General features: G+C 35.1%; 3 protein-coding genes and 1 non-coding gene across 6 annotated transcripts; 2 read left to right on the top strand and 2 right to left on the bottom strand.

Annotated features, from left to right (window-relative positions):
* Positions 1–1,280: 1,280 nt before the first annotated feature.
* On the top strand, positions 1,281–6,699 carry LOC137707823 (ABC transporter E family member 2). 3 transcript variants are annotated; one of them, XM_068446743.2, is made up of 13 exons: positions 1,281–1,552; positions 2,007–2,123; positions 2,803–2,888; positions 2,978–3,075; positions 3,157–3,274; positions 3,389–3,478; positions 3,671–3,975; positions 4,091–4,286; positions 4,401–4,586; positions 4,673–4,942; positions 5,683–5,928; positions 6,060–6,194; positions 6,315–6,699. In XM_068446743.2, exons 2-12 carry the CDS (start codon positions 2,021–2,023, stop codon positions 6,177–6,179), a joined length of 1,818 nt encoding a protein of 605 aa, XP_068302844.2. In that variant the 5' UTR covers positions 1,281–1,552; positions 2,007–2,020; the 3' UTR covers positions 6,180–6,194; positions 6,315–6,699. The 3 variants fall into 3 exon arrangements, with proteins under 3 accessions (XP_068302844.2, XP_068302845.2, XP_068302846.2); XM_068446744.2 differs by having other exon boundaries at positions 1,286–1,552; positions 2,010–2,123; XM_068446745.2 differs by having other exon boundaries at positions 1,355–1,552; positions 2,013–2,123.
* A 5,779-nt stretch (positions 6,700–12,478) lies between these two features.
* On the bottom strand, positions 12,479–12,551 carry TRNAK-UUU (transfer RNA lysine (anticodon UUU)). The gene has a single exon. It is a non-coding gene; the product is annotated as a tRNA-Lys (tRNA).
* A 673-nt stretch (positions 12,552–13,224) lies between these two features.
* LOC148689460 (uncharacterized) lies at positions 13,225–13,668 on the top strand. Its single transcript, XM_088688476.1, has one exon. It carries the CDS (start codon positions 13,225–13,227, stop codon positions 13,666–13,668), a length of 444 nt encoding a protein of 147 aa, XP_088544602.1.
* A 1,105-nt stretch (positions 13,669–14,773) lies between these two features.
* LOC137707470 (protein MANNAN SYNTHESIS-RELATED 1) lies at positions 14,774–18,180 on the bottom strand. Its single transcript, XM_068446346.2, has 6 exons — positions 17,698–18,180; positions 16,952–17,096; positions 16,775–16,845; positions 16,286–16,371; positions 15,505–16,084; positions 14,774–15,386 (listed from the first exon to the last, which is right to left on the bottom strand). Exons 1-6 carry the CDS (start codon positions 17,797–17,799, stop codon positions 15,108–15,110), a joined length of 1,263 nt encoding a protein of 420 aa, XP_068302447.2. The 5' UTR covers positions 17,800–18,180; the 3' UTR covers positions 14,774–15,107.
* Positions 18,181–18,558: the final 378 nt, after the last annotated feature.

Genomic DNA, 18,558 nt, shown 5'->3' with positions numbered 1-18,558 from the left:
AACCAACGAGGTTGCCCATTGTCTAGCTAGGTATGGTTTTACGGTTTCCTATGATTGTGTTTGGTTGGATCTCCCACTAAGTATAATTATGGACACCCTCTTTGATGACTTCCCTTGCCTTAATTGGCCTTTGTAATGACTTTTCTTTGTGAATGAGAATCTACTATCGTTTCATTAAAGAAAAACATGTGCAGGAGATCAAGATTGAATATTGGATAGAGGTGGACTTGTACGATTACATGCATACGTGGAGTAAGGGTTTAGACATACTGATGAGTGTATTATACTATGTTTGGATATGGGAAATAAACTTGAAATTTAGACAAACATCCTAATTTATAAATTGACATGCACCAATTTCCTTGTTTGGATTCATAAACATAGAAATTTAGAATTTATGCATGGAAAAAAACTTGGAATTTGGGACCTTCAATCCCCAAGTTTAAATTCTATGTAAATAGATATCATTTTCTAATTTCTATGCGTGAGAGTTTAAAAATAACAAATTCCATATTCAAATTCTAGTGTTCTTTTAGATCATTTCCAATCATTGGGTTAAAACCTAGAAAATTTAGGTTTTAATCGAGAAACGGTTTTTTTCCTCCAACCCTTATAGGTTAAATTTTTAGCTCAAGATGATTAAAGAATGAATTTAGGATAATTTTTTCTTAAAGTAACTTAAAAAAAAATATATGTAGACTATCCTGATTTAATTTTATGAACATTTTGGCCTAAAAATATTTAGATTCTGATATATATTGAAAAATCACTAAACCGACACTATGAAACTCGTGGAACATTATGAAAAAAATATGAAACACATAAAAGACTTTTTTTTTAATTACTTTAGCCGTTGAATTTAAATTTAGACAATTAGATCATTTTTTTACCGTTTGATTTGATCATATTAGATTTTAATAGTTAAATTCAATAAATTTATAAATATAAAACTAAAAAAAAAAATACATAAATGGTAGGCTAGCCCCACTAACTCAGGGGAATCTTGGATTAAATTTGTCAAAGAAATGAGTTTTGGATTAAAACTCATATTTGCCCCAACTATTAGAGCAAGTTGAGATAAATTTAGAACCTAAAATTTGAATTTTACTCAAAGAATATGTCTTAAGTTAATAAAATAAGAAAATTCATAAATTCTAGAAAATATACGAAAAAGTAATTTTTACCAAAAAAAAAAAATTCAAGAAAATTCATAGATTTTAGAAAATATACGAAAAAGTAAATTTTTTTTTTTTTTTTTTAACTTCTGGGTGTGAACAGTCAATAATTGGGTATGAACAGAACAATTCCCTGCACCTGTCCGACTCTCAAGCCATTCCCACACCTGCCTCTCCCTACACTTAACCGTCACTCGCCCTCTATCCTCTCTCTCTCTCGAGCTTTCCTTTTTCAGTCTCAGTCTCCGTCGCCATCGCAGTTTGATCGGCTTCGTGTTCTCCTTCAGTGTTCAGTGTATTTCTACTACTCCTCTGCTTGCAGCTGCCAGCTGATCCGACTCAAGCTTCTCCTCCATTTTCTCCTCTTGTCAAACAAGGTACTTTTCTTTAGCTTGCGATTGAGATTTGTGTTAAAGAATCACCTTTTGAGCTTCGAATTGTGTAAAAGAATCAGCTTTTGATTGTGATATTTGGGTTTTTTTTTATATGTAAAGAAGGGGACTTGATTTGTGAATTTGTGATTGTTGGGGATTTTGGTGAAATTAGGGATTTGATTTTTAGTAATGTTGAAATTCATGCTATTGGGGATTTTTTTTATACCTGTAAACATATTCAGGCGTTTGGTTTTAGATGTTGGGTTGCTTCTGAGCTTTGGGTACTGAAATTAGGTTGGACTGGTTGCAAAATTAATATACTAGCCAGCTTGCATTGGATTTAGTTTTGCCCATATTTGATTAGTTTCCGGCCCGTAAGCACCTTTAGTTTGATTCTTGCTCAGTCTGTATCCATTTGATCTTTGCTTAATTTGATCCGTGGATTTACTGTGGATAGAAGAAGATTAGGAGATGTCTGACCGTTTGACCCGTATAGCTATTGTGAGCTCCGACAGATGCAAACCCAAGAAGTGCCGCCAGGAATGCAAGAGGAGCTGTCCTGTTGTCATCACTGGTATATTATAGTTACCTCTTCTCACTTGTATCATTTCCATTTTGTTTATGTAATAATTTGTGTGTATATGTCTGTTGATATCATAAAGGAATTAAATATCTGGATTAATTGAATTACTCAGATAATGGTTTGTTTTGTTTTTTATTTTTAATGAAAACAATAGAATCTTTTCTTGTTTCTTGAATTATGATCTTGCTATTATATTTCTATAGGGTTTCTAAGATGCACTGTTCTTGATTAATTGGATTTGTCACCCTTTTTTTTTTAATCATGTGACTTGGTATTTATCTTGAGACATATTATTTGTGTTCAAATGTGGTCGTGAAAGCTACTTATGATGAAAGGAAATAAAGGTAATGGAATGCCTCCTGCAAGGAGAAACATTCAGAAATTTTAATTATGCTCAAAACTTTCCATTAAAGGAGATTATTGGTTGATAAAATCAAGGAATGCTTGTATTAAAGGTTACTAAAAATACAGGCATGAGCTCTTGCATAATATGAGACGGCTCCAAATAGATTTAATGTTTCTGTTGGTGAGTTCCTGTTATGCATTATCATGGCAACTATGTTTGCTTTTCTGTGAACGAGCACTTTTTTATTATAACCGGACTTAGTATTATTATGTTTTTGTCCTGTAGTGCTACAAACATACACACTACTAATCAGTCTATATACAGGTAAACTATGTATCGAGGTTACCCCTGCATCCAAGATTGCTTTCATCTCAGAAGAATTGTGCATTGGATGTGGTATTTGTGTTAAGGTCTGTAAGAAGTGCTGTTACCGTCAATTGTCTTTTTATCTGAAATAGTTGTGAGCATTAATTGGACTCTATACCATCTGATGATGCAGAAATGCCCATTTGAAGCAATCCAAATCATTAACTTGCCAAAGGATTTAGACAAAGATACAACCCATCGCTATGGGCCTAACACTTTCAAGCTACACAGGTTAGCTCCTTACCACATTATCGGGAAGTGATTGTTTGAGCATTTATGTGGTTTGGGATGACATAAATTTTGTAATTTCAGGTTACCAGTCCCTAGGCCAGGTCAAGTTCTTGGTTTGGTTGGAACAAACGGCATTGGGAAGTCAACTGCCCTCAAAGTTTTGGGTGGAAAGTTGAAACCAAATTTAGGTCGTTTCAAAGTAAGACTCCTTACACAAATTCCCCTTCTTTGACAAGTTTATTATGTTTCAAACTTGTTTGGTGCATTCTTCGATGATCTTATCTAGATGGTTTTTTTATTTTTATTTTTGCAGAATCCTCCAGATTGGCAGGAAATCTTGACCTACTTTAGAGGATCTGAGTTGCAGAATTTTTTCACCCGTATCCTGGAAGATAATTTGAAGGTACCATTTAATTTTGCTGTCCATAACCTTTCGTACTAAATTGGAAATGAGTTTAGTTTTTAAATGAATATAATTTTGCCTGTTGTGTTGTGGGTATATCTTGGCCATCTTTTCTTGTCTCTAACCAGTATATTGTCTCATGTTATATTTGTTCTTCTTGCTAATTTGCTTAATATTCTTTTTACTTAACAGGCCATTATAAAGCCCCAGTATGTTGATCACATTCCAAAAGCAGTTCAAGGGAATGTTGGGGAGGTGCTCAGTCAGAAAGATGAGAGGGATATGAAGGAAAAATTATGTGCTGATCTTGAGCTGAACCAGGTTATAGAGCGTAAGGTAGGGGATTTATCAGGTGGGGAGCTTCAAAGATTCGCCATTGCTGTCGTTGCCATACAGAATGCAGAGATTTATATGTTTGACGAACCTTCAAGTTATCTTGATGTCAAACAGAGGCTTAAAGCTGCCCAAGTTGTCCGATCTTTGCTCAGGCCTAATAGGTTTAATTTCGTATTTTCTCTTCTTTCCTCAAAATTGAATTGCATGGTTTTGTTGGATTCCATTTCTTGATTGTCTGCATATTTAACTAATAGTCATATGCTCTTATATTTTCAGCTATGTAATTGTTGTGGAGCATGATCTTAGTGTCTTGGATTACTTATCAGACTTCATTTGCTGTTTATATGGGAAACCGGGTGCATATGGAGTTGTAACTCTTCCCTTCTCAGTTAGAGAAGGAATCAACATCTTCTTGGCTGGATTTGTTCCTACAGAGAATCTTAGGTTTCGGGATGTATCTCTGACCTTCAAGGCAAGATCATAAATTTGTCCATGAAATGCTCTTTTTTTGACTTGCAACTGGAAAAAACAGAAAGACTCCTTTGACTTATCATTGCTTTGTGATTTACTTTGTTGTCTTTACCAGGTTGCTGAGACTCCACAGGAAAGTGCTGAAGAAATCGATACATATGCACGATATAAATACCCATCAATGACTAAAACTCAGGGAAACTTCAGGCTTCGTGTGGTTGAAGGCGAATTTACTGATTCTCAGATTATTGTAATGCTGGGAGAGAATGGAACAGGGAAGACAACATTCATCCGTATGCTGGTATTCTTTATTTTTCATCTTATTTTTCTTCAGTCATAATTACTTTGCAGCTTTGGATGTTGAGTTAGCATATGCCCAATTTTCAGGCTGGTCTATTGAAACCTGATACTGTGGAAGATTCCGATGTGGAGATACCTGAATTCAATGTTTCTTACAAGCCCCAGAAAATCAGCCCAAAGTTTCCATCCACTGTCAGAGCCTTGTTACATTCAAAAATTCGTGATTCATATACTCACCCCCAATTCATGTCAGATGTGATGAAACCTCTTCTTATTGAACAATTAATGGATCAAGAAGTTCTGAATCTCTCTGGTGGAGAGCTCCAAAGGGTTGCATTATGCCTATGCCTCGGGAAGGTAGATTATTATTATCCACCTTTTATAAATCATTGGATTAGTGGAATAATGTTGCTCAGCTGGGTTGCTTTGTTACATTGTGGCGTTAAGCTTTTTGCGTCTTGGTTATGAAATTTAGAAGCCTAAAGTTTTCAATAAGCATTGTTTATTTTCGTAGATTCGTGATTTTTCAACAAATGATTTGGTAGTTAAGTTGAATTACTTGGTGAAAGGTCACAAGGTTCAACTGGCTTTGAAAATCAGAAGTTGTGTTTATTTTTCCCTTATATCAGCCTTTCGTAGGAAGGGAGAGATAGGGTTCTGATGTGAAGTAATAAATGGGCCTTTGTGTGTCTAAATGAATCATTTTCAACACTTTATGCTACCCCTTATATTTGTTTCCGTGGATGCATCTTGAGTAGGAGGGAATTCTCTACTTGTTTTAGATTTTTCCATCCTTGAACACGTTTGGCCATATAGCATGACCATCTGTCATTCCTAGGTTTGTGCTCTAAAATCCTAAAAGAATTTTTTGTCCTTGCCAATGTTGCCATACATTTGTTTATCCTCTGTCTTAAAGGTAACATTGTAATTAGTGATTACATGTTCACAATAACAGTTTCACTCTTTTTAATCTTTTTATTGTTTGGCACTGGGAAGGCCATGAATTATAGTTCTTCTGTTGTTCTGGCTGGTGAAGATGCATGCAAATCACCTGTCACGGACTCATTCTAATCCACATCTCTATTTACTTAATGCAGCCTGCAGATATATATCTTATAGATGAACCGAGTGCGTATCTTGATTCTGAGCAGCGTATTGTTGCATCTAAAGTCATAAAGAGGTTTATCCTACATGCTAAGAAAACAGCATTCATCGTTGAACACGACTTTATCATGGCTACTTACTTGGCCGATAGGGTTATTGTCTATGAGGGGCAGGCATCAATTGATTGTACTGCAAATGCTCCACAGTCATTGTTGACTGGGATGAATCTCTTCTTATCTGTAAGTCTTGCAACTTCTTCATTCCACTCGATTGTTTTGGACTGCGACTATTTTAGTGTGTGGTGATAAGAAGTTAATTTTGCTCTTTTCATTGATTTTTTTTTTCTTTTCAAAATGATGCATGCATGCAGCATCTTGATATCACATTTAGGCGTGACCCGACTAACTATCGCCCACGAATCAACAAATTGGAGTCGACGAAAGATAGGGAACAAAAGGCAGCTGGGTCCTATTATTACCTGGATGATTGATTAATCCACAAGATGGTATGTTACTATGCTTCTTTCTCTTTTTTTTGGGTACAAATGTTATGTTACTATGCTCCATTCATTACCGTGTTTATTTCATGTTTCTTCGGCGTGTTGATAATTTAACTGGTGTCTCAGTTCCACTTTGCAATTTTGGCCGAGTATGGAGGGTGTTAGTATAATGGAATCTCGGCGGAGTCACAGCATGCTACGTTTAATTGTCAGTCCTTCGTCTGTGAAAAGGGTGAGGTTTGCTTCCAGGCCCTTACGCATTGTTGCTACTCAAATATGCACATATAATGTGCTTGCAGTTATCCAGTTTTTGGTAAATTATCGTTGAACGAGCAAATCTAAATGTACAACGGCCTCTCGTAGTATCAAAATCAAAGGGATGTTATTTTTTGGGGTGGTTAATCTGTTTGGTACGTTTAAATTTTCACCAAATGACATGTTAGTTCGACATGGGGCTTGCTATATCTAATTTTGGTTATTATTATCCATTTTTTATTATACTTTTATCTAATTTTGGTGTTTTACAAACAGCCCAATTACAACATTGACTTGATTAAATACCCATAATTTCTCCCCTACATTTAACAAAAAGTTTGCCACTTAGTACTACGGTCTAGTGGTATTCTTCTTCACTTGTAAGTGAGAGGTCTCAAGTTCGATTATGCCAAAAACGAATTTAAACCACTTTATTGCTAGCTCATTGTGAGGTTAAGCATATCCCTCTCTCTTAGTGGAAATAATATCATTTGTTCAAAAACAAAACAAAAAAAACAAAAAAAAACAAAAAAAACGAAAAACAAAAGGTTTGACGGTACCAAAGGAAGGGACCAGTAGTTTAAAGAGTGTCCCTAGTTTGAGGACGACTATATTATATTTCAACCCTAATATCAAATTCAGGGGTGGGTGACCGCTAACAATCTACCCTTAACAGAACGAAGACTCTAAAGCTAAAATCGTAACTTGCCACTAGTACTATAATTTAGCGATGTCTCAATATTTAAGTGAAAAATTTCAAGGTCAACTTTACAAATGGCAGTGTCAATACCTAGTTTTAGCTGGACTATCGAGTGGTTAACCGCAAATTCCACGCCCAATACCGTTGCATCAATAAGGCAAAAATGCACTTGGGCTATAATCTAAAGATATTGCTACAATTCAGCTTATTAATTTATCCAAAAATGTTCTCATAGTCACCTAGTAATCGAGGAATGCATAGTCACCCGTCGTTTGATTTCAACCATATATCCTTAGTCACTAGGTGATCAATAAAACGAGACTTTTAACTCACCTATTTTCTGTCGATATGTCAAATTCGTCATAATTTACTAACCCAACAAATCCCAATTAGAAAAGGGAAAATCTAACGCCGGCCTTATAGAATAGGAAAGTTTGGGACCTAAATTAAATTGAAGGAGATAGAAACGGTGTGGTGACAAAGAGAGAGAAAAGATAGGTGTAGAGAAAGGTGTGCCCTTTCCTCCTACTTTGTACCTTCATTTATAGAGAACATAATGGGTTTACTTAAGCTACAAGTAAGAAAGCCTAAGATCTTTTAGATTAAATAAGAATCCTGAATACAATACACTAGGATTTACATAATAACACGTGCTATATAATTCTAACTACAACACTCCACTTTAGGTGTGTAAATACTCATGTGAATGGCGCATCAGATCTTCACGGATGATGTAGAAGCAATTGATGAAGTCTACTCATCTAGTCGGCCCAAGTAGCGAATCCGAGTTTCAAAATAAGGAAGAATGTATATAAGGATAAACTTCACAAAACCTGCCTATGGTAAATCTAAGGTGGGACAAAACTCATACTCTAAGGAGAAAAGTGAGTAAAAACAAGTCAAAACTAACATCTTTAGGACATAAGTAAAACACACACAAGGGTATGACCAACCCAGCGTTTGTGCCTCATCAAAACCTTGTTAGGCAACAAAAACTCAATGGGATAAAAAGATTATGATCGTAGGAAAATAGTACACTAAGGTCAAATAAGTATGCCTCAAGATACTCCCCATGAGTTGACAAAACTCAATGAGAACTACACACATTGTAAATCAGACAATTTACGCATCCAATTCCTCGAACAAGCTTTTGAAAAGTAGGCATTGACCATGATTTTGTGAAGAGGTCGACAATGTTGTTTTGAGATTAGATCCTCTTGACTTCAATCTTCTGATGTTCTTGCTGCTAATGTGAGAAGAAAAACTTCGGCACAATATGCTTGATGTCCTTTGACGAGTCATTCCTTGATATGGTCGATACAAACGGTGTTGTCTTCGTAGTTCATTATCAAGACTGTTGTAGAATGACAACCTAAAAGAGACATCAATGACAGAAGAAAGTCAACAAGTTCTTCGAATATGCTCAATAACGTCTGTGATCCAAAAGCATTTGCACGTGGCTTCATGAAGGTCGAGAATTTCAGTATGGTTTGAAGTATGTGCAACTAAGGTTTATATAGTTGCTTTCCAAGATATTGAGGTGTCTCTAGCAGTAAAGATGTAACCCATTTGAGAATGTGTCTTTTGTGGAGCAGATAAATAACCTATGCCAACATAACCAACAAGGAAAATATCATTCTGAAGACTAATGGGGTATGATCTATTCTGAGATGAATAGGGACAAAATAAGCCCACATTTGTAGTAACTCTGAGGCAACGAAGGATGTCATTAACACCATTACAATGTCAGCGTGTTGGCACGTTGCTATATCTTGCCAATAGATTAACGGCGAATGAGATATCATGTCTAGTGCATTGAGCTAAGTATAAAAAAGCGCCAATTGCACTCAAACATGTAACTCCAGGCTCCAAAACCTCTTTTTCATTGTCTTTAGGATGGAGAGGGTCTCATTTTGCATCTAGCATTTGGACAACCATAGGAGTACTTGTGAGACCCGTATTAAAAAAAAATATATGATATTTTAAAATATCTTTTGTTTCATGTTTGTTATTTTCTATGTATTGTATACGTATGTATGCCCTGTATGTGTATACAATAAACCATAGTAGTATAGATATCTTTTGTTCCATGCATTAGGTTAGCATACCTCCTCCTGCATACAAGACGTGGTGATCGAGATCAATGTTGTTTGTGGTTGTTCATATACCCAGATGTCCACTTCTTAGGTGCACCACCATAGTAACCATCCAATCATTCAGTCCAGTCTTATTTGCATTGTCATTACAATGGAGCTTGAGGTTGCTCCGTGTGTACCATTCATCCTCTTTAAGTGACATCTATTTATCCACTTGGCAGCCAAAACTACTACCCTAACAAGTGTCAATCTCTCATACCTTATTATCCAATGATATTGGACACCTCCTGCTATACTTGTCGACTCCTGTCTGTCTTATATAAATAACTTCTGCCACTTCTCCATTTCATTTACATTTCCTCGACCTTTATCCTTCTTTTATCTACGTTGCATACATATATATATATATATATATGTATATATATATATATATATAGAGAGAGAGAGAGAGAGAGAGAGAGAGAGAGAGAGAGGAATCTTTTAACAAGAGGGATTCTCATTTTTCTATAAAAATGAGGACATCCTTTTGATCGTTGGATTTGACTTTAATGAAATTGTGTGGCCTGTGATTTAATCTCAACCGCACAATTTCATTAAAGTCAATCCAACGGTCAAGAGGATGTTCCCATTTTTTTTTTAAATGGGGATTCCTCTTGTTAAAGAGCTTGTATACACACACACACACACACACACATATATATATATATATATATATATATATATATATATATATATATATATATAGGGATAGGATCAAGGGACAAATATTTTTACAAACATTTTTACACTTCTTTGTAACCTTTAGATTTTTTTAACATTCCAAGATTCTTATTTATTCATTAAATAACTTGGATACTTATGTGTATTTTAACTAATATTAAAAATAAAAATAAAATTGAAAAAACTTAAAATCTGGAAAAAAAAAGTAAAACTAAAATTAAAAGGGGAAGAAACCCTAGCTATAATCGTGAAAATAAGAAAGGAGGTTTGCAACCTCCATCTCCCCCAAGTTTGCAACTTCCATGCCTTGAATCTTCATTTCGTAAGCAAAATGAAACGTCTCTAAATTCTATATTATTGTTCATATATGCAAGGTGATAAAACTAAGTTTTATCAGTTCATATGAATAATGATTTTTACTCTTAAATCGTGTTTTTTTTTATTATTATTAGGATTATTTTTATAAAATGAAAGAGGAGAAGCACTGCATACCTCATCGGCAAAGGAGAGATTTCATGTTTTTTAGTTATTAGGGTTCAAATGTTTTTTTTTTTTCCTTCAGTTTTATTCCATTAGATATTTTTTTCTTAATTGAGATTAGCATTTTCCTTATTAATTATTATCCACATGATCATTCAAGTCAATTAATCACATCACTCTTAGTCTAGACCGTTGAATTTTATAAAATCTAAAGGTTACAAAGAAGTGTAAAAATGTTTGTTAAAATATTATCCCATATATATATATATGTGTGTGTGTGTGTGTGTGTGTGTGTGTATTTATATTTAGAGAGAGAGAAAGAGAGAGAGAAGAAAGAAAGTTTAGGGTCAGGGAGTTGGTTGTGTGGAGATTGTTAGTGGACTTGTCTTGCCGAGGTTCTAGCTATTGATCGAGGTGGGGAGTTTATATAATGTGTTTCAAAATATTCTTATTTTTTTATAAACGAAACGCACGAGCTATCGTGGGTTTTCATCTATTTACAAATATCCATCTATTTTAAATCAAGTATGTTTGATTTGTTGAAATGTTTACGATGGGATATATGCACATTCTAGGTGGAATTGTTTGAGATGTTCATGGAGCATGAGAACTCTAGTGTTGCATTAATCCAGTGGATAAATGTAAACTTCACACAGGGATATTAGGGTGGAATTGATATTAGGGGTCACGTGGTGAGTTAAATTTGAGGAAGGATCTAATGAACACATAAATGAATGATGTGATATGGAATTACGTGGCTAAAGTTTTGATATTATTGTCATACTTCTAGCATGTGAAAAAAGGACATCACTTGACTGACATATTACATATTTTACTCACTGGGCGATAGTGGCTGTTGCTCACCCCTCACCTTTTATTTTACAGATGAGTTATGTGGCAAGAAATGTGATAGATGAGCTGAGGTTGTGTTTGATGAGGGATTTACAACTTTTAAGGATTTTAATTTATTATGTACACCCTATAAGGATTTTGGAGTTATTTGTATAAGAGAAATTTGTTTTTTGTATTTATTTTTACTTTTATTCACACGCCAGATCTAGTTTCAAATTTTCCGCCAACCCGGGTTCGAAGCATGACAGTACTTTAAGGCTTCGCTCTATCTTCATTAAATTGACGTAACACCTTTTGGTATAGTCAACTATTGTACCAGAATATCGTCAAAACATTGTACAATCTTCAGATCTAGGCAATATCGAGGTTTTCCAAGGTCTTTGATCACAAATTCGCCTTTGTTCATTCTTGGTCCCAACTTTCAACCTTGCAAATCCCTCTTCCCACCACTCCCTTCACCGAGAAACCCTTCGATCAGAAAAAAACCCGACGCATTCCTCCAATTTTATAAGCCCCGACAACAAAGATGTGATGCAAAATGTATTTGTTCCTTCCTCTGGAATCAGAAGAAAGAATTCATATTATGGTAAGGACAATCCAAAAATAATTAAACTCAGATTTACTCATTACTACAGTAGGTTTTGTGTCCAAATGAAAAAATAATTAAATTTAAATATAAGATATATCTGCAAGTGCTTTTAGATCATAAAAAAGTCAATTATGTTTAGTAGAAAATTTAAAAGTATTTTGAATAAATAAAATTACTTGAAGTGTTTCTAGAAAAAACAAATTTGTTGAAATTTTCAAAGTCCTAATAAAAACACTTTTATGCTTTAAACAAAATTATTTTTTAAATGCATTTCCTAATTGGCTCAAACACTTGGATTTTTATTGAAATTCTCGACGTACTTCAAGTGGAAGAAAGCTTTGTTAAAATATAAATTACATATTAATAAAATTTTCTTTGTTGACTAAAAGATGATGAAAAGAAAACCTTCTATCACAAAATAAATTTATGAACAGTAAAGTAATATAGTTCTCGACTTCTGAAAAAATGAATTACTGTGGTGAAGTTACTTGCTGGTCCTTTAAAAAATTTAAAAAAAAAAAAAAAAAAAAAAAAAGTTAATGTGAATAGTACTCTTAATTATGGACCCCAACTCATATAAAAATAAATACTTATTTATCGCCGTCTGTGGGAATCGAACCCACGACCACGTGGTTAAAAGCCACGCGCTCTACCAGCTGAGCTAAGACGGCTCACATGATTTGATCATTCATTTCATGTATTTATCTCTTAGTGTCATATCTAACCATTTTCTTCTTATATTTCAATGTTTAACCATTTTGTCATTCGTTTTCTTTCGTGGAATGGATAAACTTGAAAAGAAAAGTGATTTCAGAGCATATATAAAAATAAAAGAAATTGAATGTCGGAAGTGGCCTTTTATTATAGTGGTGAAAAGGAGTTCAACTCTTATAAGACAACGTGGGTTCGAACAACATCGATGATTGATCTAACATCTAATTTAACAAAATCTATCGTTTGAAAAAAAAAAATTTGTCAGAAATAAACATAAACATGCAAAAATCATTTTCATCTGAAATCTTGATTAGAATGACCACTTCCCAACAAGATGACATTTCATTTTCTACAATCCAATTGGTTTGGGAGGTTTATTTTGGTATTTTAAGGTTTGGAATTTACGGCTAAAATGGTAGACAAGTTTCAGAAGGAGCTCGTGGGAGTAGGGTATACCATTCTGTCAAAGACTAAGACTAAGTGGAAGATAATACGTTACACATTATTAAATTTTAATATTTTTATACGGATAATGTTAACCAGAAAAACTTTTAAAACCGAAATTTGTAAACCACATAATTTATTGTTGACGGTTATTATTTTTTTTTAGTTCAAGTACGATATTCATTAATGAAGAAGGAAATACATAGTTTGGATAAAGTGCAAACAGTGGACCTCAATGAAGGCATTGTGGTGGATGACATTTGTGTTTTATGTAGTTCCTCTTCGGAGTCGGCGCTACATGTGTTTGCTGAATGTCCATTTGCAAGAGCCGTTGGTTCGTCTGCCAACATTGAGCTTGGACCACTCCGCTCTTCTTTCTCTTGCTTCTTGGAGTGGCTTAGTTGTCGTGTTGCTGTCCTCAAGCATGGTCAATTTGATCTTCTTCTTGCCCTTCTCCATTCTATTTGGCGTGCTAGGAATTCCCTTCTTTGGGATGATAAGCAGGAGAACCCTATTGTGGTGAGTAGATTGGCGGGCCTTTTCCTATCGGATTTTGTGTCTTCACAACTCCAAACTGCTCCTTGCCCCCTGCTTTCTCCTTCTCGGTGGTCTCCACCACTGCCAAACTAGATTAAGATTAATGTCAATGCTTCCTTTTGTTCAAATTCGAAGTGTGGGGGTATCGGTGTGGTTTTTCGTGACAAAGACCTATGGTGGAGGTTTCATTTGTAAAATTTCTCATGTGATCGACCCCTATACTGTGGAGATTCTAGCAGCTCGTGCAAGCTTGCACCAAGCTGCACAATGGCATTGGAGGCTAGTCATTCTGGAGAGTAATGCCTTACAAGTGGTCCAAGCACTGCAAAGTCCCCATTGTGGCGTTTCTACTATTGGTTTATTAATTGAGGATGTGAAAGCCAGATTGCAGAGTTTTGCTACAGTGAAAGTAAATCATATATGTAGATTTGCCAATGCTGTGGCGCATAGTATGGCTAAATTGACCTTAAGTTCTACTGTTCCTAGTCTATGGTTTGAGGTGCCTCTGGTTAATATTCTGGATGCCATGCTACATGATTGTATGCTTCATTAATATTATAAATAAAATTGCTATCGTATCTTCTTCTTCAAGAAAAAAAAAAGAAAGAAAAAAGACCTCAATATAAATCTTGCCGAAAATGGTTAATTTTTTTTTCTTTTTTTAATTCTTTAAATCATGAAGCCTCACTTTAGGGCATCATGCATGTGATCCCAAAATGTGATTTTAAAAATGATTTCCTAGCATTTTCCATTTTATACACATTTAACTCTTGTTCCTTTTTTTTTCTTTTAAAGGACCTGTAATTACGTGATTATATTATACTTTTATCATCTAAATCGAGTCAGATTTAGTATGGTCCTCTATGGACAAAACTACCTTGGATCTTGATCCAACCCTCCATTTTCTTATTCTTATTTTCTTTTTGTTCTAAGATCCAAACCCATGTGAAATTTGTTTTATTCGTTGACCTTACATGAATATTGGTTTAATTAGCAGAAAATGATTTCCGCAGTCTTTTGTTTTCCTTTCCCACTCTCTTCTTTGGTTACGGCTTTTGCATTGAACGAATGATCAACTGTCAACAATAGACAGAAAAAACAATGCGAAAATCGTTTCCCTAATTAATTTTTTACCAGTCCAAATTGTATACATGTCCATATTTTAAAAGTGATATTCTTAGGTGTCACAAACACGTGATGAGACAGGCACAAAATTGTATACGATGTGATAACAATATTACAATGAATATAGGAAAAATGTTATGGAATATAATCAAACAACACATGTTATGAACCATTTAAAGGTTCAAAACTTCCTGCCCTATCAAACAGTGTCTGCAAAACATCATTTTTAACGGACAAATTTCTGTTTAAGGTTTCTTGTAACCCAGATTAAGTATACATTATTATACAAACTAGCCTGTCCAATCTGCGTAACCATATAAATCTCGATTGAGCTAACACCCTCTTTGAAGGCTTCGATGCATCCGCCCCGCCTTTCTTCTTCCCGGGTTTCTTCTCACGGAGGGACATTAACAGTAGCATGAATACGCCAAATGGTTCTTCTTCGAGACATAATGTGTGATGAATTTGGAGGCAGATGCAGAGGCGTCGGGGATGTCAGCTGGGACAAGTATTTGAGTTTTACTGGAAGCAATTCTCTTACCTGCCACATTTGCATAGAACAAGCCTGAAATGGCTGGTACAAATACATCACTTTGCGCACACACGTAGAAGTCAATGATCTTCTCGAATTCAGACCCCTCGGAATCCAGGTACTTTGACTTCTTGTCTGCTGGGATAATGCCATCCTGCAATGAATTCCGGACTCATTTAAGTACAAAATCTACATCTGGAATAGCAATGGTATGGGTTTCGGGAGTAACTGAAACAAAGTAAAATATAAGGCATGACAGAAGAAGCATGCACCTTTATATAAGTTTTCGGGAAGATGTCTTTAAGAGCATCAAGACTGCTGTCCCATTTTGATTCGGTCAGATAGATTGTGGTATCCTTTGCGAATCCAAGTTTCCTCAGGAATAAAGCAATCTCTTGTGCTTTATAGCAACTTTTTGTTCCGGTTTCATCTCCTCCTTGGCAGCCTTTCTTCTCCAATATGTCAACCCTCAAGTCCACTGCTACAAATTGGCCATCTGACTTGCGGCTCAAAGTTTTCAGACGCTCAACCATTGATTCAACCACTTCACTAATCTCTTGTTGCAACTCTAATGTTCCGAACATCCCCAAACATGCAACTGAATCGCTAGAACTCTTTCCTTCTGTCTTCTTCATATTAACTGAAGGAAAGTAAGTAGCCAGCCTTATGTTGCCCTTCGATCTATAAATTGGTTCCACATGTTCAACAATGTAATCTTCTGTAACCCGATTGGGAACCTTAACAGCGGCAAGATTCCTTGTGGATAATTTACCGGGTCGTTCTTTTACTACTCTGACCACACCATCCAGGCTACTTATAAACTTCTCGGCATCATAAATCTCATCAAAGTTCCTGGAATTTCAGTTAAATTAGTTGGCTGCCAAAATCTTTTATCTAAATCGAACCAAAGAATTCGTTTATGGTATTAGTACAGAAGATATCAGCAAAGGACAGATAGAGTAACACAGCAGCAACACGGCAAGGAGTATTACTTATTCTTCAACTATAAACAATCGAAGAAAACATGCTTTTAACAGAGCATTAGTGACTGACCTCTCATCCCCTGGGTTGGTCCCTCTAATATCAGGAAGTACAAGAGTTGCCCCAAGATACCTTGCCACAACAACGGCATCTGCGACCTGAAGAGTGCCAAGGTACAGATTAATGAGAGAATAGCGAATTGGTTTACAGATCAAATGGCTAATTTAAGAATGTACACCAGAAAATCTTTAAAAAAAAGACCCAAGATTTTCATCATTCCATAAAGTAGCAAAACACGTGTCTGATCATAAGTCTGATGTAAATGAAGTTATGAACACTCTACGCAGAGAATGTTAAAGAATCAATACTAAAGATTTCCGGGAAATAGACATAATAGAGAACAGAGATGAACATACAACGTAGCACAGTCTAACAATTGATAAAAGGATGAAATGACTGGATTTATAGAAATTTTGAGAGTTTATATTTAGGAAATGCTATATCAGTTTCAGGGACCCAAATAAATAACTCTATCAACGAAATCAACTGTTCATTAAATACCTGTGAAACATGGTATTCAGGGCCATTTGTTAATGAGAACAGGACGTACCCCTCCGTCTGCTCTACATCATCTGCTAACCAAGAAGAGAAGAATTTATGAAAATAATTAGGCAACTCATCATTGCAATAAACAGTATATGAAACAACCAATGATTTCAAAAGGCAAGGAAAACTTACCAGATGGCTTAGACCAACACTGTTTTAGCTCCTCGCCATCATCTTTCCAAGGCCCGCCATTCTTTTTAGCAAAGCTAACGAGGCCCTCCTTTGAATACTTGGAAGTTTCTAAGGTATCTCTTCCTCCTCCTCCAGGAAACTTCTCCTATATAACGCAAAAGAGCAGAAAATCACACAATATCCCTGTAAATCAATGCTTATATCTATTTGCTGAAAATAAACAATGTGAACTGCATAAAAATATGCATGAGACTTGAACACTACACAACTCTTCTAGAGCGAAAACGCCGAAAACTGAAGTGTGCCAGATGGTTGAGAGGGGAAACAAAAGAGATCTTTTGGATAACAAATCAAAATTTTCAACTATCAGAAATGTTTGGCCTATTTTGGAATCCCATAAATGTCACTGACAAGAAATCTTTCTTCAACTATTACAAAACTCAAGTTCTGAATCCATTTTGCTTCTCAATTTCTAACAAAATGGGCTACATCTATATCAACAAATCTACTGTGACCCGAAAACAAAGATTGAAACTTGCAGTGATTAAACTTCAATTACAACAAATCAATGAAACCCCATCAAAGATAACAAATCAAATGAAACAAAAGACCGAGAAGCAGATAAAATGCTGTTGCACAATGACATAAAATTTGATTATTCTGCAATTAAAAATCAAACAAAAAACAGTAAAGTTATAATCTTTAGCAGTGTGGAGAGAGATTAGTGGTGGGTTTTGTGAACTTACTTCAACAGAATCAAAATGGTCTCTCTTAATCATGTTCCCAAGCATCACAAACATTGCCAGTGTCAGTATTCCTGCCACTACCTGCCTCAAATCCACACCCATCTCTCTCTCTTTCTCTCTACCAAAAAAAACAAAAGAACTCTCCTTTCCCACTCACAGTCACAGATCCTACTCACTGCAAAACACTCTCTCACTAACTCTGCTGAATGGGGAGAGAGAGGGAGAGAGAGAGAGAGGAGAGAGACGAAGAATGCTGAAACCCTAGTGGGTAATGATGGATTGGAGCACTTGAAAATCAAGCAAAGAACTTGTGTAGAGTGATTTCAATCAAAAATGGAAAACTTTAAAGGAAAGCAGGAAATGAATCAGATCATATATTACGAGAAATGCGTTGTGTAATTGTAAGTCTTCCATCTAACAGCACCGACACCGACACTCTCCTTTGGCATAATGACACCTTGCCCAAACCTTACACCTTCCCTCATTTTCTTTTTAATTTTTAATATTTTGTTTTTCTTCTTTTCTTTTGTATTTTTGTATTTTCATGGATTGATTGGAAAAGAAAAAGGTTTTTTTTTTTTTTGGTTGGATGGAAAGAAAAAGGTTAACAAAATTTTAGGTCCCCAAATTAAATATTAAAAAATACAATTGATTGTGCTATCGATTTAAGGTTATCAAATTTGGATTTCATATTTAAGTAAAACTCCACAAATCAATATTCTGAATTAATTATTTAACAACATAACATAATTTTTTTAAACAAAATCTAACAACATAAAATATCTAATAGATTTATAAAGAAAAATATAAATTTAAATTGAGATTGAGATCAATAATTATAAAGTGGGAAAATAACTTTTC

The sequence above is a fragment of the Pyrus communis genome, chromosome 17 (assembly GCF_041283825.1).
Source record: "Pyrus communis isolate YQ-2024b chromosome 17, ASM4128382v1, whole genome shotgun sequence".
NCBI classification, from domain to species: Eukaryota; Viridiplantae; Streptophyta; class Magnoliopsida; order Rosales; family Rosaceae; genus Pyrus; species Pyrus communis.
Note: the sequence above shows the minus strand (reverse complement) of the source record. Positions and strands in the feature narration are given on the sequence as shown.